The sequence below is a fragment of the Solea solea genome, chromosome 4, assembly GCF_958295425.1.
Source record: "Solea solea chromosome 4, fSolSol10.1, whole genome shotgun sequence".
In the NCBI taxonomy this organism is placed as follows: domain Eukaryota; kingdom Metazoa; phylum Chordata; class Actinopteri; order Pleuronectiformes; family Soleidae; genus Solea; species Solea solea.
The window spans coordinates 3,701,648-3,722,359 of NC_081137.1; the positions used below are offsets into that span (position 1 = coordinate 3,701,648).

A 20,712-nucleotide genomic window follows, 5' to 3' on the forward strand; every position below is an offset into this window, starting at 1 on the left:
CAAAACGAGCTAAAATATGACATGAAGTTGTGCACACGCGCTTATCTCACAAAAACAGGCAGGTGACACGAATATAAAGATGAAATTGCCTGTGATTTTAATCAACATTTACTCGATAAAATGTTTTAACACAATAATAATACACATTATGTTGTATCTGTTTTGACTGGTGGAAAAATATATTTATATATATATATATATATATATATATATATATACTGTATATAAAATATGCAGTTACTTAATAACCAGCTAAGATTTGCTCGGTGTATTATCTTCGTCTAAAAGTCTCCAACCTGGGAGGAAATTAAACTTTAATGATCTGTGTTACAGCAGCAGTTATGACAGAACATGCTGTCACGAGACAGCTTCCCGTTTTCGTCTTTCGACTGGATGTAAAAGGCGCTGATTTATTCACTTCACCTCAATTGTTGGAAGCACCCCCCCCCCCCCCCCCCGGTTTACACCGATTTTTTTATGCAACATTTTCAAAAGGTTTGTGTAAATGTGAAAGTGGGTGACAGTTTGACAGAAACCTCTGTATCGGCGGTGTGTGCCGCTGTCACGCTGGCTGCACTCATTATGTCTCGGTACTCTTTATGTCTTTCAGAGATGCCTTTGCATATTTTGGCGGACATCTAATGAAGTTAAAAAAAAAAAGTATTATTGCCTTCACTGAGCGAACATGTACACGCAGTTCCCTTTTAAAACAAGTTAGTCAAGTGAAAAGTGGCTCATATATGATAATAATAATAACCGAGTTAAAAGAAGCAGGGTTTAATCTCGCTCTCCCTCTGCCTCAGGCAGAGTGAACAGTGTCGGTGCAATCATGTCAACGTGGTAGTGAATGCATTGTAGTGTTTGTACACACTGGCATAAGCAGTGTACAGCCTTCACTATTCATTTCCACTTAAAAGCGCTCAAAACCAAAGTCTGGCAAAACAAAAATTCTTAATCTCTTAAATCTTGCCTGAGTGTGTTTGTGTGTGTTGTTGTTGTTTTTTTTTTCTCCCCCAGAATTGAGTTTGGAATGAGTGGATGAAACAGATCAAAGAGCACATTATCTGTGTGATATTCCACTCTGACATGACCTCATGTTAATGATGTTCATTATACAACTGAACATGATTATACAACAGTCATCTGCGCTGGATTACGTGGTGAGAAGTGCTGGTTACTTCCTTTCATGGCGAAATTCAACACTGAATATGATTGTGTGTGTGTGTTTGCACTTTTTTTTTTTGCGGTGTTAGTGATTTGAACTGTGCTTTTAAATGATGATTCTTATGCCTCGGGATCTTAAATAAGTTTAAAAAAAAATTACGCAGGACCACTGGAAATGGAGTCGACTGCTGAGTCACATTCAGCGGTCCTTAAATATTTATGTTCAGGGATCGTGGTCATCTATCCCGAGCACCTCCCACGAGACGGACCTGGACCCTGTGTTTATCGTCTGACTCCTTTGTCCTTATTATTTTCAGTTTTTGTTTTGTTTTGCAGTTTAGGCAATCGTTGTTGAACCTTTGACCTCATGGAAGTGTCTGGACGGGTAAAACTGCACAATAGGTGGTCAGTCTAAGTCTAAGTCCCCCCCCCCCCCCGTCATCGCCCATGTTTCCTCAAACATAGCCCAGAAGAGGAGTTAAAAAGTTCAAAAAATGACACAGCGAGCCAACAGTTGTGGTCGCGGTACAGTCTGTAGCTGTCGTGTGCTTCAGTAACAAGTTAGTCAACAAATGCAAATCAATACACTGGCTTTCCCCCCCCCCCAAACTGCGGCGGTTTACTGTTTACTCCAGGATTGAAGTGTTTTCTTCTGTGACGGCTGATATTAGTATTCCACGGCTACTTGCTTGTTTTCAACAGTTATAACACAATATCCATGCTCTCCTTTTATGTCGCACCTCCCAGTGGAATTAGTAGCATAAAAGCAATCCTTGTGTGTCCTGGCTACTTCCAGATGGCTTTGGGAGTGCTTTTATCTTCTCCCTCTGCCTCGCTCGCTCCGTCTCCTTTTCACTTTCTCCCGCTTCCCTTTCTTCCCACCCCCCCACCCCCCCCCCCCCACATGAAAGTGCCGTCGGCAGATCTTTGCTTAGCCCCGGTTCATTCTCTCTTCATCCGAAAATATAAAAGTTTCAAAGAGCATTTCATGAGGGAGCTCTTCCATAAATGGGATTCATAGCTTTCTAATCTGCGCTGCGAAATTGATCTAAAAAGTTTCCCAGAGCTATTGGCCAACTTACATAATGCAATAAAAGGTTGTGCCTGAGAGAATATTTACTTTTTATTACCATTCATGCCACAAACAACCCACCCCCCACACACGCCTTTCACTCCTTTTTTGGGACTGTAAGGGAAGCATCATGCCAATGTCATCCTGACATTCCCGTTCAACTTCATAAACACATTTTGTTGGAATAAGAAGAATAAGTTAACAAAGTGGAATAAAGTAAGATTTCTTTCACAGGAGAGCGAGTGGACACAGGAAGACGTGCGACGGAGGAAACAATGTGCCCAAACTTATAGAAAATCACACACACACACACACACTGTCATTACACAATGGAGGAGCTGTCACATTTGAAACCGCTCCTGCTGATGTCGGCGCATACCGGGGCCTCATTACACAAAGAGCGACAAGTGGTGGTGAAAATCTAATAAGCAGCATGCATGTATGACACACTGTTAGACCATTACCAGAACAATGTGGAGCTGTTGGGCATAATGCCTGATAAATTGGAGACATTTTCCGAGCAGGGCCCAGGTCTGTCTGTCTGTCTGTCTGTCTGTCTATCTGTCTGTCTCACGGAATGACTTGTACTTTTTCCTTCGAGGTGTGAGTCGCTGTCGAGCTCGCGAGCGGGGATGATGAGGGGGGGGAGCATCATCAGAGGAAGCTCTGATTCGGTGTGACAGTAAGTGTTGAGGCAGCTGACAGCGACAGAATTTCATCTGCACTCGCGGCAGACGGGACAGTTTACAAGACGCGCCAGTCGCAGACAGACAGGCAGACAGACAGTGCATTTCATGCTAGTGCGTCGACGCACGGGGGCAGAGGGTTCATCTCTGATCAGGCTTCCAGGGGAAATGAAAAGAGTATCAATAAACGGAGGAGGATTCAACGGTGTGCTGCCGCCTTACGGTTCAATATTTCAAATAAAAATGCAAGCTTCAAGTAGCCATAACATATCAATTCAAAAACAATGATATGCATGATATCCTTCTTTAATCATCACACAAATAACTCTAAATAAAGGACTGTGATGTTGCACAGAAGTCAGAAAGTCAACATCAGTGCATATGAAGGTTTGTTCTCAATGATTTTCAATGGAGTTGCAACTAGCCATTATTTTCCTAATCGACTCATTTGTTAATTACTTTCTCGATTCATCGTTTGGTCCATAAAACGTCAGGAAATGTTGATCGGTGTTTGTCAAAGCTGGAAACGATGAAGTTTCCATGATGTCTTTGCGATGTGGAGCAAAGAAACCAGAAAAGTTTCACATTTAAGGAGATGAAACTATCAGAAATCTCGTTTTAATCATGGATAAAAGCTTCAAACCGACCAAATCGATGATCGTAAATTCATTTACTGATGATTTTCAGACTTTAAACCGGGCTGTATCACTGTATTAAGCAATAAATGGCAAATTAACAGCGACAATCTTTACGCAAGCTGTAAATATTGAATACCTCCAACAATGAGAAGCAGGGTGGATCTTATACTTAATTAGGCGCAATTACAGAACTAATTATTTAGGTGTAACTAGTCTCCACCCGAACAGGTTCAGCTGGACAAAAGAGCGGAAATGTACAGTACGCGAGTCAAACCTGTACATGACTACACCTCAGTGGAAAACAAAACAACGCAGGTGTTGTGGAAGTTATTATTTAATCCTCTTTTACATTGTTTGTTTGTTTTTCCATGTATGTGTGTTACATCACTGCCTTCATCTTCTCCTTCTTCTTCTTCTTCTTCTTCCAAATATCTGACAGACGCTGCTGTGGTCACTGCATGTGACAGCGTGAGGACTGTGTCGTTACATGTAAACAAACCCTGCGTGAAAGCTGCAGCTCAGTGTTATTCTGTGAGCTGTCCAGTAGAATGTCACACCAGTTAGTGCCTGTTGTGTATGTTTTTTTATTTATTTATTTTTTTACAATTAAGCTCGATACATGCGCGCCCACAGACCCCCCCCCCCCCCCCCCCCCACACACACACACACTTGCACAAAGCAACACAAATCCATACTAGCCACAGGCTCCTCTCCAATCTATTTTCTGCTCAGCTGGTTTTAAATGAAGTTATTATGACTCATTAAAATGCCCACAAGCTTGTGGAAGTCGGCCAATTACGATTTAAATTTAGCCTCCTGCTCTCACAACCTTATCTACCCCCCCAGTGCAACCTACCTCTCATCACTGCCACCGCTTTTTTTTCCCCTTTCCCCTTTTTTTGTTTTGGGACGGGGGTTGTAATACTTTCAGAAAACCTTGAATGAACCCGCCCCCCCCCTTTAAAAAAAAAAAAAATCACCCATCACACTTGCCTCCACATGCACACGGCCTACTTTGACACGATGTGCAGAAAGTGAGACGAGGCGATGGAACATTACTGATCAGTCTGAAGTGGTTTGCATGGAAAAGCTTGATACAAACAAAGCTTTATTTACTTATTTCCTTCCAAAGAAAACAACAAAAAAAAAAATAAAGGGTTTATATCAACATGTGCAGCCCAGATATGGACGGCAGTGCCTCCTCCGAAATGTGGCAAACGCCACTAATTGCTACGCAGGACTGCACCAGTGGACCTTGCCAGTACCACATGTACACAATCTCAAGTCGAGTCCTTCACTTGACTAGAATTTATTTTTTTCTGTGGTAAAACTATGATTTGACATGGTTATCGTTTAAAAAACAACAACGACCATGTGCAAAATATATCCTCTCGCTGTGTGCACTAGCTGCTCATTTTGCCAGTGCACGAAAAAGGCCAGATGGGACTGTCACATGTACCAAACAGACGGGTGACAAATTCAAGTGTCTGGACTCGACTGGAGAAGTGCTCCCACATTTGGTGTTTTTATCATGGAGGCGCCTTCTCAGGCTGGAGAGATGCACTCGCTGTTTAGCTACAGTACATCGTGTCCGCATAGAACACAATACGGTTTATATAATATAATTTCACAAAGCATTATACCTGCAGTCTTTGTTGTCAATGACCCTGGTTTCCACTCATATGTGCCATGTTTTATCATCTATTTTCCTCTAAATAGGAAGATAATTCACACAATTCACAACATTCTCCATTGAAGAAGACCCCAAACTAGAATTTGAGATCATGAACTCCTCAGGAAAATTACCTGACGTTATAAATAACTCAAATTCAATTCAAACGGAGTTCTTTTTGCCCCCTAGTGGCTATTAAATATATTCCTATTTCCCTGTTGGCTTCAATAGGAATCTGGAAGACTATGTATGCGGTCTATGCTAATTCCGTTTCTGAAATGCACTTGGTGATAAATGCGTCAACATAAACGTGACAGCTTTGTTGTTTTTATTTAACGGGGATAAAAATGGCCGAGTTGTACACGTAGGTGCGAAAAGTTACACGCTGTCGCTTTAAATAAATGAGGTTGTAAGAGTGGCGTCTCGACATGTGTTCATTTCTGAAAATAGGCACAAGCAGCGCACCGAATGGACACAGGATACACAAGGCGGGTTCCAAAATCTACCATTTGTCTTAAATCAGTTGACTGTAATAGACATAACACATGATTCACCCCCACTATGACAGTAACTAGTGAACGCCTCGAAAACACGGATTCACGTTGTGTAAATAAACAGTTTGTGGCGGATCGCCTCGCGATCGCCGCCTCCCCTTCTGGCGCTCTCAAGGACCCTTAGCCTAAAAAAAGACGAGCGCCCGGAATACCTGGAGACTAGAGCAAGCAGTTCCACCTGATCCTGCTTCATCCCCCTTGAGCGATGTTCACTATTCAGCCAGCCAGAGCCACTACAAACACACACACACACGACCTGATTTAACATCACACTCTGGAGCTAACAAATGTCTGCAGCCTGTGCACCCCCCCCTTTCCAGTTAATGGCAAGCAGTGTGTGTGTGTGTGTGTGTGCTGTACACTAATGTTTTGTGCATTTGTAAGAATGTCTGTGTGTGTGTTTGTGTGTGTGTGCGTTCTACAGTATCATTCGAATTTCCAGGAGAGCAAATTAATTGGCAGCTTTTTGCAATAATTGACTTTTAGCACAAACACACACACACACACACACACACACCAGGCACATACAGCGAACACTCACATCTCTCTCTCAGACACGCAGACACACATGCTGCTCGCTGACAACAAAGCTGCTCGGCGAAAGGGAGGGATGATGAAGCGAATCCAAAATTCAATCGACTGTGTTCTTGTTTTGAGCAGAAGGCACACAGTGTACTGTACTGAGAGAGAGGCCATAAAACTCTCACTCTCCACCAAAAAAGAAAAAAAAGGGGGGGGGGCAAAAAAAAAAGAAAAACACAGCCTTTGGTAGACACACTGACGTTTCAGCAATCACCCTCCATCAAAACACTTTGTCTCGCATACAAAAATAAGACTTGGCATCAGAGCGGAATACCAAATCAGGCCCATTAAGGGAGCACAGGGGCACTCGCTACTTAGCAACCAAAAGGATTTAAAGCTGCAATATCCCTGTAATAAAAGGAATAAGATCAAGACTTTTTTTTTTCCTCCCTTCTCGTCTGAAAATAGAGAGAGGGCTGAAAAGTCAACTTTGAGCTCCCCCGTCTCGACTTTTTTGATTGACGGCGCCGATGAATCACCCTGCCGGTGCCACGGGGAAAGAACGGGAAAAAAAATACTGATAATAATAATAAACTGCAGTAATCTGACTACCACACTAATCTGCCTGTTTGACAAAAGGTGATTACTTGTGGGATTATTACAATAAAAGCAGCCACGCTTGAGGGGAGGAGAAGTCATTTTCAACATCTCAGGAAAAAAAAATAACAAGCTTGTAAAGACTCATGTTCAGGTTGTGGATGTGAGGTGAAGCTATCATCCTGTTACTTCTTCTATTGATTCCATTTCACCTAAAACGTATGTTTTTATTGACTTTTTCCTGCTTATTATCATATGAAATGAGTGTTGTGTGTATAAAATAAAGGAGGTGATATAGTCAGGTATGGTGCAGCTGATAATGCCATGCCCAAATCACTATAATTATAATAATATGCAAATTGACTTGTGTTCAGTTGTTTATTTGAGTGCACATTTTTCCAGTTACGGTCACAAACCATGCGACTTCACGCTTCATCCTGGGAGCAGTAAGAACGGAACAGACGGTGCTGCTCTTCCGGGCACGTGCAAACTTTTTAACATCAAAATCGAGTGGTTTAAAAAAGAAGAAACGAGAAGACGTTCATATTTCACAAGGGCAGAGCAGCTCCAGGAGAATACAACATGAAAACTTTAGATGCACCCGAAGCCTCAGACTCTTTTCTTGTCCGTGCAACAACATTTATTCGTCTTTCTGAACAATATAGTGCCGTAACTACACGTTTCTTTTAGTTAGTTAAAGACTGCGCCTCCTTCTCTGACCTTAAACCTAATCCTGACCACGGATGTAAACCGTGGCTCGCAGGAAGGACAGACATTTTGAACTGCCTCCATTCAAACTCTTACGACCTCCTGTTGGGAAATAAATACAGCATTTAATTTATTCACACACACACACACACACACAGAAAAACACAGAAAAGAGAAATCCCTTGGAACATAATCTAGCCAGCAGTTATCTTGACAACACAGTGTAATTAGAAAACAGCTATGTGATATATTTCTAAAATAGAGGGTTGGAAATATGAAACGTTTCCCAGCATGGAGCTCACAATTCATCCTTACAGGTTGTGTTTACATCATTGTAAACAGCGTTTAGAACAAGCACAACAACAACAACAACAACAACAAATGTATTGTGGCTATAGGGCTGAATGATTACTATGTCGATTGTAATTTTTATTAACATATAATGTGATTGAGGTTTAAGTCAAAAGTGAAGTTTAAGTGAAAGATTCTAAACAATATGGAGCTTTTTCAGATGAGATGCACTAGGATGACAACTTAAAGATATGAACTTGATTTAAATGAGCAAAAACAAACATATGAGCATTTGCAAACTGCATCGTCATTAAAATTACAAACATTATAACATTTTAACTGTATTATTGTGAATTTTTTAGGTACTTTAATATGCGGTCATGGTCTTATAATAGTTATATAATAGAAAACATGCTTGACCTAAGGTTTCATGTTCTTTTTTCCGTTATCTTTTGATAAGAATCTATTTTTGGCCAAGTTTTATCTTGTGTAAGTTCTGAGTATAGAATGCTGGAAATTATTATTAGAAGAAGAACTTCTCGAAACTAGAGGTACTTTAAACTGCGTACATAAACTTTTCTTCCTGTGGGGGGCAGCATTACATCTCTCGGCGTACAGCCTGCCAAAAAATATTCCGAAAAGAAGAAGAAGTAAAATGGTGTTTCTCTATAAACTTGTCCCCAAGCTAAAACATAATATTTCACATTAAAATCGAGTTATTCCTAATTCCCTGTGACATATCATGTAACAGAACCTATTAACAGACGGCGAGGCAATCTGTGCGACACATTTCCCAGCATCACAAGTTGCACAGACTTTTCCAGGAAGGCAGCTCCAGGTGTCGTGCCGGGCTAAGTGACATTAAACGCAACTGGACGTCCAGTCTGAGTGTACTTCTGGGCACGGAGCGGTCAGTCCGGTCATCCCGCACATGGCTATTTTCATTGTGAGAATTCTTGAAAAAAAAAAAAACATGTTTTTCCAAGAAATTCAGGGAGCAGGTACAATGAGTTCTGGGTAATGGAAGGACAGCTACTCAGAGTGACACGTTTTCACGGAAGTCACATTTGCTCGGGACGGAGGTCTAATACGCGCCACAAACACTCCGTCTCTGCCAGAGGAATAAAAATATCGGACTGACAGCAAAGGCTGATGCTACAGTATTATAAGTCAACCTCTGCCTCGTGTCACCTCTCACTCGCCTCGTCCTCTCATGTAACATAACCCAGCTGAGATTTGTCCAGTTGCATAATCCCACTGGTGTGTGGGACACTAAATCAACAGGTCGGGGTTAGTGTCAAAATAAGTGAGGGGGGGGAGGAGGACGTGGATCGAGGAGAGGCAGCAATGTTATGCTACTAAAGCGTGAGCTACTGCTGTTTATGTGCTCTGTTTGTCATCTCGTGTTACTGCACCCTGGGAAAACGCGGTGATATATGTGCGCTCATGCACACGCCGGCAGGACAGAACATCAGCTGTGGTTACAAAATGTACACAGGCCATTTTTTTCTCTCTCTCTCTCTCTCTCTCCGAAACTATTTCTTTCCCCTCTATTTGCCTATAATAGCAAACATCACCACTCTACCCCCCGCCTCCACCCCCTTCTGTCACGTCTCCTGTCTCTCTTCTCACTCATGCATACACACACACACACACACACACAGAGAGAGCCACACAAACACACACAGTCAGACACACACATTTAGGAATTTGTGGCCTGGAAGGCAGTCAAGTTTCATTAATTTCTGGGTTTGGGTACAGTACAGTGTGTTCCTGGACTCACATCTGCAAGTGATCATAAATGCTGGAATGCTGGCAGAACATCCAGACCTGCCGGCACAAATATGTCGTCATCACTGTGAGGGAAGAGCCGGCACGTGGCCAAAACAGCCGACCGGCCGCGAGCCAAACAGCCAAACAAACGCCACAGATATAGGAAAACGGAGAGGAAAGAAAAAAAAAAAAAAGAGAGAGAGGAGCAAATGAGGAAATCGGGCCCCCGGCCGCCTTGTCATGCTCATATCCAGATTCCTTGCATTCTTTGTCATCTAAACACGCCGGACATTTCACGTGGGTATTTCTGCTCCCACGCTCAGATTAGGATCAGATAGGAACAAAGCGTTTGATTTTACGCAGCCAACATGAACATCTGGTCAGTGCAGCGGGGATATGAGAGTTTTTGGTTAACTCCGGGGCATTCGCAGTAATGTCAGTCAATGTGAACTGTTTCAATCAAATTAACTATATTATGTGGAGTATGACGTACTTTCAAATCTCGCAGATCTACTTTGTTTGTTGGTTCTTATTTGTATCGAAAAAACATTTCTTTCTCCATCTGGCGATGCAATTAAATCTGTTTTTTTTTTTGTCATTCACTCTCAGTAATGCAATATACTGGCTAGTTTGTGTCAGGGTCTTTCTCTTATGCAACCACTGGGGCGGCGCCACTGTCAGACATGATTTATTCCTACACAAAGCAGCGAAGGTAAAGCTATTCTGCCAATTTTATATAAAAAAAAAAGAAGAAGAAGATGCATTGCATGCCGCTCGCTTGCCAAAACTCTCTCTGTAAATACACTGTACTGGCTGACTAATGTACAAACCAAACACAAGCATACCAAAGTGATGAAGCGCGGGTGACGCACCATCGCACAGCGCCAACACTTGACCCTCGAGGCTGAGAGATTTTCCCGTATAAAGTCACTTATTTACATTAGTGTCTTTGGAAAGCGAATACGTTCGTATGTATCGATGTAGAGTCTAAAGACGGCTCGCTATTTCCTGGTATTGCTCAGACGGAACCAACCCCACAGCAGCAGACACGCGGTCGCCGCCCTTTGCAGATGGTACAGTCCACAAAGTCCTGTATATTTTTAATGCGTTTCTTTTGTTTCCCCCAAGCCACACGTTGTGAAGTCCATCTCTACAAATAACATCAATAGTTTGCGCCTCGAGGCAAAAACATGCTTTTCCTGCAACTGGTAGTTGCAGTTATCAAAGGATATCACACACACACACACACTGTTGGCTAATCCAGGACTCGTACATACTGTAAACAGAGGATTAACAATGTTAAGCTATGAAGGCAGCATGAAAAGTTGTCGGTAATAGAGACGTATGTGGGTGTTCCAGGGGTAAAGTCTTACAGATAATCTGATTATACTGCACTGACTCGCAGGGAAGGTAAAAAAGAAACAGTCATATTTACTGTAACTGGTCAAGTCTGCTTTGATGATTTTCACACAGACATTTCTGATGTTCAAACGCCTCACCTTGAACACGTTTGACAAAATAAACACACTGTGCTTAGCACTTAAACTGAAAAGCTCTTGAAAACCCATCTTGAGTATTTTACATGCCATGTTTTTTGGTTTTTTTCTTACTTAAATAAGAAGTTTAAAGCAAAGTAAAAAAAAAAAAAAAAAAGATTAAAATTCAAATCTGGTCAGAAATTCAATAGATACAAGATAAGACGGTCCGAGATAATGAAAGAATTTCTATTACCTCCAAAAAAAAGGCCCAAACTTTGATTCAATTCATAACGACTATTATTGGATTTTATTGTTGTTCAACATCCAGGACCTCAAAAAGCACCTAAAGGGGCTGAGTCATGAGTCTCCACCCCACACCCCCCACCCCCCATCTACAGGATCTGGCTCCTTAAACACTGTCAAACACTAAACGTCAAAACATCAACGTGTAGAGAAGGGCTGGGACAGAACGAGACAAGAGGGAAAAAAATAAATAAATAGCTGGCACAAGGTAGACTGTACATACTGTACCCTCAGAGGTGGCAGCAAGCCCAGACTGGAGAGCGGCCAAGTCCTCTGTACAACAAGCACAGAGAGACAGACAGAGAGACAGACAGACAGAGAGACAGACAGAGAGTGAGAGACAGAAGGGAGGAAGGAGGCGGCAGCGGCGTCTGAAAACGCTCCACATCCACGACACGCTGCGCATACCAAAAAGCCTCTCCACTCTCTCTCTCTCTCTCTCTCTCTCTCGCTTCATCTCCTCAGTATTCTGTCTTTTCTGAAGCGAGCTGAAGGATGATGGCGGCGGCAGCGGCGGCGGCAGTGAAGGAGGAGGGGGAGGAGGAGGGGCTGAGGTTGAGGGTTCTGGGACTCGGTGAAGTGTCATCATTACAGGGAGACGCGATAAAAATCAAGACTTAGCGTCAGAGCCAGAAAAAGCCTTGAAAGTCAAACGGTGGAGGCGGAGGTGGAGGAGGAAAGTGCAAAAAAGAAAAAAGAAAAAAGACAACAAAAACTATCAAAGAGGCTTTGCCTCAGCGCCGTCTCTTCCCTAACTGTCACCCGTCTCGACAGAAGCGCTTGTCTTGGCTTTAACGCCAGACCAAAGTGGCTATGAATCAACACTGATGTGTGTAACAGTACAGGTTGAAGTCGTGCACCGAGGCAGAGTGGAAACAAAAAGAAGAAGAAGAAGGAGAAGAAAAGTTGGTGCACTTGCTGCCACTGTGTCTAAAAATACACTGCCCACATCTTCTCCTCGGGTGCCTTTCTCAAGGTGGAGTGTGCGGTTCTTCCGCTCGTCTCCATTTCATCTGCCATCCACACACAGTTCTGTCGAGTACAAACTCTGCTGTTTATTAACCTGTTGACACGGCAGACGATTTTTAAACAGCTGCCGATCTCGTCAGGTAAACGATTACCTGTAAAAGTCCCGAAAATGTGTCATTTCGTCTGTGAAAAAGGGGTGTCGCTTTAAAATAAACGGTGAACATTTCCCTGGAGCAACTTTTTTTGTTTTTGACACGCTGAGTCGCGCGCTCAGCCAATTCAGCGTCAGTGTCGGCATCTACGTCTCAGGCAAAAAAAAAAACACACACAAACAATCGCGGGCCATTATGGTTCTTCTGCCCACTGACAGTCGTTGGCTTTGGAAGCTACCACTGACTATAACAACGCCAAGTGGACAATCCGGAGCACTTAGAGCGACCGCGGGAAAATATTCAGGGTATCAAGTCCGGGGCCAACGTCAACACATGGATTTTGGATTGTGTGTGAATCTGTGTGTGTGTGTGTGTGCAGAAGGGGTTCCCTCTGAGGTTCCATGGCTTTTACAGTGTCTCAATAAACCATCTGCACTTAGGGCCTTAGGACTGAGGAGCTCTTTGCTGCCTATAAAAAGTGGCCCAAGCTATTAAACTGGTGCTGCACTAAGTAGACTCAGAGCACACGGACTGCAGGAGTACATGTGTGTGTGTGTGTGTGTAATAATGTCCGACCTGACCAATCAATGTGTCCAGTGTTGTGACCGTTTGCGCCGCCTCTTTAGACCTCTGGTGTCACAGAGGTGCACAATGACCGGTGGATGATGTGCAGGTACCTCTTGGGTTAAGTTCCCCCAGTGCTGCTCACTCACTCACTCACTCACTCACTGGGCTGAGCAGTTATTTAATCTGCAAATCACTGCAACTGGGTTATGCTCCACATTCACACATTCAAAAAAAAACCCTGCATATTTATAGCGAGATAAAGGAAGCGTGTGTGGCAAAGGTATCCATTTTTATTCAGCCACAGAAGCCTCAGTGTTGCCCTTTTTTAATACTTTCTATCAAACAAAAAAAGACCTATTTTCAATACTAGGAATAGTCTACTGTGTAGTCACACTGAAGTACATCAGTCTCTTTGAATCTATGAATGGACGCGAGGCACATCTGTGCGCCACGGGAATAAAAGCAGCTTTTAAACCACCGTGTAAACGCGCAAGAAAAGGAAATTCACTCTCATGTTTGAAAGGACCATCAGTGCCTCGCATCTTCCCTTCCAATCACACATACTTGAGCATTGCTGACCCGACGAGCGCCCGCTGCGGCGCTACCTTGTGTTTTCTCTTCATGTAAATAAACCCGTCGATAATGAAAACTCGCAAGGACAGAAAACTTAAAAAAATCGGCGCTGGAGCCGCCACCGTGGAAACAAGGTTGCATCCTTGAGAGGGAGATAAAATGCATAAGATAGAAGTGATAGAAAATGCAAGTGAACAAATAAATATGCTCCAATGGCACTCAGATGAGTGCGTACCACAGCCAAGGCCAAACAATGGCGGATTTGACTCTCTTCTTTGAGCGCAGATCTAAGTTATTATCACGATCAACAACAAAATATTTCAGCTCATCATGATTCAAACATTATTATCTAAGAACCTGAAGGGAATGTGAGGAATTTTCTTCTTCTTTTTTTAAAAGAGAAACATTAATAATTTAAAAAAAACATTCTGAATCTGACCCTTTAACGAGATCACCGCCAAATTTTAAAGGGATATTCCTTGATTCATACCCATTCAAATAATAAAATAAAAACTGAACTAATTTAAACCCTGACAGCATAACTATTCATATATTCATGTTCATCCTACCTTTTAATCGTATACCACGGTATAATAAAAGACAATAAGTTGGAAAGTGTATAAAAGAGGCTATATGTGAAATTTAAAGAGCCAACCTCGATGGAAAACTACTAATTCTTTGAAGGTATTTCCACAACATAAACAGAATTTGCAGGCTGTAACATACATTTTAAACTGAAAAAGTCTTCTCCGACTTGACACGTGGTCATTCTCCTGAATTCCACTTTATTTATTTCTTCTCTGATGTGAAAAGGAAAACCCGGAGAGCAGCACTCTCCGGGTGCATAATGCTTGAGTGCGACCGTACACATTGGCCGTAATGAGTGATCTATTATTCCTAAAACCAACAGTAAACACCAGCAGTGATAACAGCAGATAGCGTTATCTCAACAGTAATTACAGATTCGGGGGGGGGGGGGTTGCGGCATCGTAATTCGGGCTGGTGGGATTTCTTTGGCCTTACCTGAGTGAGACAGCAAATGCATCCGTAGACGAAGGCTGTCCAGGAAACTCTTCCCACACAGCTCACAGCCGTAGGTCTTTATTTCACTGTGCATCTTCCTGTTGACACACACAGAGCAAAACAAACAGGTTATTGTTTGGACCCTTGTCGGCGAGAGAGTCTGTTTGAGCAGACGTAGCTTAAGGCGCATGCATATCACTCAAATTGACGTCCGCGGGGCTCTGACGAGACGGTTTTTTTTTTATGGCGACATAATGATTTTGTGCGTGGCAAAGGGCTGCGTTTTGACAGGTATGGGGAGGGGGGGGAAGAGTCTCACACTCCATAAATCATTACATCGGCACATAACAATAACCATCAGAGCAACAAGCCGTCTTCCACAAATAGAAGGCACCAGACCATGACGCGGTGCTGCATATAACAACGCGCTATTCATCTCCCCACATCTCAAATGCAGCGGACGGATAAGAACGCGAAAAGAAGCGCGCGCCTCACACCAAACGACAACATATTATCAACTATTTCTGGGTCAAGTTGTAACCCTCGCTCCTCTGAGCAACAAGAGGCAAAAATCAAACGTGCTCCGAATCGTCGTTCTTTACAAGCAGACAGCGATTAGGATGTAACACAGTTTGTGCGCACAGGTTCAGACGAGACCAAGGGTCAATATTTGATTAGGTGGTAAAGGCCTTGAAGGTGAGGTGACTAAATACCATCTGACAACATAAAGTCTGTCCTCATGACTCGCTCTCGCGCTCTCTATCTCTCGTTCTGTTGCGAAATCCCCCCCCCCCCCCCCCCCCCCGCAACCCCCAAAGACCCCACGGCCTATTGCAAAGCATATTATTCTTAAGAGATATCTGAAGGTGCTCTAAAGTAATTAAGGTGACACCAATTGCTAAACAACTGCCCCGGCACCTTAAGCTGCGTGAGAACTTCGAATACAGCGCCTTGAGAGAGGTACACCAAGACACACACATCAATTATTATATATATATATATATATATATATATATATATATATATGTATATACATATGTGTGTGTGTATCCAAAACTGTTGCTTTTCCAAGTTAAGTACGTGTAAAAGGCGTATTTTAAGGTGATTATACAATTAATATAATATACTCATGGGTAGTTGAGTCCATTTCTGCCAATAAACCCTCTTAAATGTCACACACAGACCAAGTCAGGTCATCAAAGATGCCACTGACTATGAAATGTTTCCAAATTCTGGAGAAAAAAATGTCAAACTTTAAAAATATATAGCAAAAATGTGACAGATTCTATAATCTCTCCCGCTCTCTCTCTCTCTCTCTCTCTGAGTGTGTGTGTGTGTGTGTGTGTGTCTGGCAGACAAAACAAGACAACGTCAAATAGACGGATTATACAGTCTCCGTCGACGAGTCAGGTGGCGCAGAGTGATCAGCCGAGTGCATTCTTGGGGAAACAATGCCCTTGATAAGAGATCCGCTCAACTTGGGCAAGATGACAGCCATCCATCTTAGTGTCTCTCAACAAAGCCGCAGAGGAGGAGGTGGTGCCACTCTCCCAAAACATGACTGATTGATGTCAGATGTCGAATGCAAATTGATTTACAGCTCTCTCTTTTGTGCCTCGAGAGGGGTACGGCGCGAGACGGAGCGAGAATGAGACCGAGACAGACAGAGAGACGTCGGAGCGCGTCCCGCGGCAACGGTTTCAGGAGTTATTAAGCAGCGGAGTCTAGTATGACTCGAGTGACAATTAATTGCCACGAAACTTCCTTGAAAACCCGACGAGAGGAGAGCGTGAGACTTGTGGAATGGTGGAAGATGGACCGGGGGGTTGAGGTGTGTCGGATTTGTGGCGAGACTCGAAACAAAACCAAACAATAATGGCAAGCTGTAAGTAAATACAAAGCCCTGTGAATGCCAAATGCCCACAGAGGGACCAGAGGACACTTGAAAAGACAAAAAAGGGGAGAGAATTTGACACAGCGGGACAGCAATGACACAGCTGGTAACTGAAATATGCCAAATATCATTCTGCGACGGTACACGTCAGGGGAAAATGGAAGACAGCGTCTAACGCAGCACGCCAGTGTGCTGTTACGTTGGTTACAAATACAGTGGGATTGATCAAGAGCAATTGCAACAGACTGATGCATAGCACTCTGGCCTATTAAGGTAAACTGCCAGTGGATAAACAGCAACCGCTGCCACCGCCTGCCCCGGAATTCTTACCGTTTGCAGCAAGAACGATTCCCCCACTGAACAGCCAACGCCTGACCTTTTACTGTTACCGTCATATCTGAGGTCCATTATGAAGAAATAACAACGTAATGTGACTGTTCTCCTTGCAGAAATTCAACAACAAACACCCGGACGGACAAAGAAATTGAATGAAATTGATTTTTTTTTTTTTCCTTTTACCTTGAAGGATCAGTGGCGACGTAGTCGTGCACACACTTTCACCGTGATAAGGGTGTTGGGGGGGGGGGGGGGGGGGAACTCGCACAAGTGGTAAACCACAACACAACACACACCGAGCACAAAGCCTTTCAAAGGGCCTATTGTGTCCTTCCTCAATCTGACCATTGTGCCCCGCAGACAGAGCTCCGATAAGGCGCGGATGGACTTATTAAGGCCAGTTGAAGTGGAAGCGGCGAACGCCGCTGTGTTTCCAACGCACATGTAAGTGCTGATGAGCAAAGCGTGGCGCGCGAGTCTCCTTGCTGAGAGAGTGTTAAATTTAACTGCAATAGCTCGCACTATACACTGAAACAGCACATTACTTGATGTTCAACAGAATGGTAACAGCAGATGTTCCAGTAATTTAGTCTGTTAAAGGACAGGTTTAGGACTTTTAGAAGTCGGTCCATTTGAAACACTAATGACTCCCTCTTCTAATCGTGTTCAACTATATTTAGTCCATTGTGTATAAGCTGCTACTCTCACCCTTTTGTGTAGTATCAAAGAATATACCAAAAAGTGGGCCAAATTATGTTAAAATTAGCCACTGTAACTAATGTAGGAATTATACTGCTCTGACAACACACTGCTTACAAAAAAAGGGGGGTCCAGGCCAAGAAGCCAAAATACTCAAAGTCGTACGAGTCAAGCGATGAATAATAAACCGAAAATCAGTTTAACTGCGGCGGTCCCAGCGTGCCAAATGTGAGCCACAGTGCTGCAAACATGGCCGAGTCTGTGGCAACACTTAGGACAATGACGAGGCACATTTCTAAAGTGCAACTCGACGAGATTCGTGTGAAGTGATCGGTGTCATCCACCAAACCGGACTGCTATAATAACAATGCTGAATAAATGAAGGGAAAAATATCAAAATGTGACTTTTTAAATGTTACACTTTGGGAAACTACTATTACCACATGCTACTATTTGCTAATGGAAGGATATTTCTGAGGGCAATTAAATTGCTCATTGCATACTTTCATCTACAATAAATAATAATTAAAAAAAAACATGATTTGGGGGGAAAATTACAACCCTTTAACAATCACATTTAATGGTAATTAGGAAAAAAAAGGTGCATGTGCAGTTTTGCACCACCTTAGAACGAACAGTCCGTATTTTAGGTGGTGTTTTAATGTCCCTGGGAATGATTTATATGCATAAAGTGGGCTAATAATAGACTGTGATTCGGCTTCAACAATGTTTAATGACTTGTAAAAAAAAAGACACTAAAATATTGTCTCAGCTCAGTGATTCAGCTCAGGAAGACCTCTGCACACACACACACACACACACTCTCAAATCCCATTGTAACCGTCTGCTTTCATGTTGTGCTTCTGAAAAAGATGATGAGACGCGTGTGTGTGTGTGTGTGCGCGCGTGTGTGTAGGTGTGGTGGGTGGGTGGGTGGTTGCTGAGGGAGGGTGATTTGAAACAGACTGACTGTAGCCATTAAGGAAGTTCACATAAAACTCTCTCAGGCCATTTACTCAGTTAATAATCGACTTTGTCCAACAGTCACTTTTGACAACGGCAATAAATTGAAAATTTATGTCAACAAAACATATGCTGATCACCTCATGCAGTGTGCTTCCTCGTAAAATAACCCCAGCCCAACCAAAGGCTGTCTCAGCGTGTGTGTGTGTGTGTTTTAAATGTGACTCAATTACAGGCCTGTGTTATTGAGCAGCGACAGCTTGCCTCGTGCGCTTCACAACTTTTTCCCTCAACTCGGTTTTCTTTTTTCTTTCGCCCGCTGGACTCCGCTCGCCATATCTCATAAAACACCCAATCCAGTCAGGTAAAGACGCCTCACCTGTCCTCCCACTTAGAACATGAGGGTTGTTTTTTTTTTGTTAAGAAAGTCAAAATAAAGACGCAAACTGAAAATAACTCTCGGGGCCGTTTGATGCGATTTGAGTCATCCACATTTCACGTAATTGGGCTTCGACCGAGGCAGCGAAAGCGACTGCCAAACCTCATTAGATCAAATGACTGCTTTAAACTCGCGCCGTCGTCCTCTCCAGCTCATATCAACATTTCATATCACCACATCTGAACTATTAAGACAAAAACAGGAAGAGCCAAGCCACGCTTGATGACTTGCACTTATTCCTGCCCCAAATCCATTTCTCCCTGTAGCAGCCTTGAGTGTCTCTCTCTCTCTCTCTCTCATCTGTCCTTTCATCTTTTATTTTTTTCTGTCTTCCGTCCTCTGATCCTGAGGGAAGCTATAAAACAACCTGAAACAATGTTCGTAAATAAAAGCACCGGAGAAAGAGGAATGGAGGGTTAAGATGGAAAGAAGAAAACACTAAAAGATAAAGGGAGGCAATTGATAAGAGGTGGTAAATTGAGGAAAAGCTCTGTGTGTGTGTGTTTGTTTGTTTGTTCATTAGTTCTGTGGATCAGATGAAAAAGAACTGATAATTGGAGAAAGGAAGGCCACTGAATGGAGCTCAGACTTAAGTAGCAGACGGATGGCGAGCTTCTCGCGTTGGTGGCAATAAAAATGAGCCGTCTTTGAAATCCCGCCTTCCACTTTAGCTCTTACCTGAGCAAAGGAAAAGGAAAAAAACACACAAATTGATTGTATTCTTCTTCTTTTTTTGGTGTGTGTGTTTTTTTTGGTGTTTCCTGCAAAATGCACTCGCTCTGTCTTCACAGCGCCGCGCTGACTAATACGCTCATATTAGTAATGAGTAAAAACGATCACGTGTGTGAAACCCACATCTGTTGTTTTGGACGACAAAACTCATCAACCACAAGAGGCACCAGATGCAGGCTGCTGTTTTTTTTTTTTTTTTAAATGGGAAAAGACTCGACGTGGCGTCAGGATGCGAACAATAGACACAGTCAGTGACTAGCTGGTGACAAAAGTAAGACAAAAGGAGAGAGAGACATTTATTCATCAGGTGGCTACAAACACCACTCTGAATGAATGCTAATGTCTCCCTGTGTGTGTGTGTGTGTGCGATAGCAGCAGCTCTCTAACAAATCGGCTGTAACAACTGTGTAATTTGTGTTTTCGGCTCGTCCTGCTGTCCCCAGCTGAAAACTAAACGCATCACCAATGGGTTTTTTTTTTTTTTTTTCCTGACAATGGGACAAAAAAAGTCTTAACTTTCACTTCAACTTTGAAGCGGTGACTTTAAAACTCACCGGACACTCAAATCCCTATCGTTTAAATTTTAAAAGCACTATTTGAAATATAAAAAATGAAAAGGCTTAATTTTAAATATCAACAAAGAATCTATAGATTAAAAGCTACTTTGCTCTGGTGTTATTTTAGTTTTTTGTTCAAGTACACTGACAAAAAATATGGAGAAAAATAAACTTATTGTGCGCCTTTCATTTGTAATAACAAATTCCATCAAATATCAAAGACACAAATTGAAGAAATAACATTTAGTGCAAAAACAGGACATTGTGTGGCAGTAGCCGAGCACATACTGTGACATTAAAAGCAAACACACATTAAACAGAAGGCAATAAAAAAGACTTGAAATTCAAAA

General features: G+C 42.7%; 1 protein-coding gene across 2 annotated transcripts in view; it reads right to left on the minus strand.

The window, feature by feature from the left end:
* Positions 1-20,712, minus strand: part of zbtb16a (zinc finger and BTB domain containing 16a) — a 133,165-nt gene that overhangs the window by 66,995 nt on the left and 45,458 nt on the right. For both annotated transcript variants that reach the window (XM_058627673.1, XM_058627674.1), the window contains exon 3: positions 14,743-14,840. In XM_058627673.1, the coding sequence (XP_058483656.1) occupies positions 14,743-14,840 (98 nt within the window). The remainder of the gene's footprint in view (positions 1-14,742; positions 14,841-20,712) is intronic.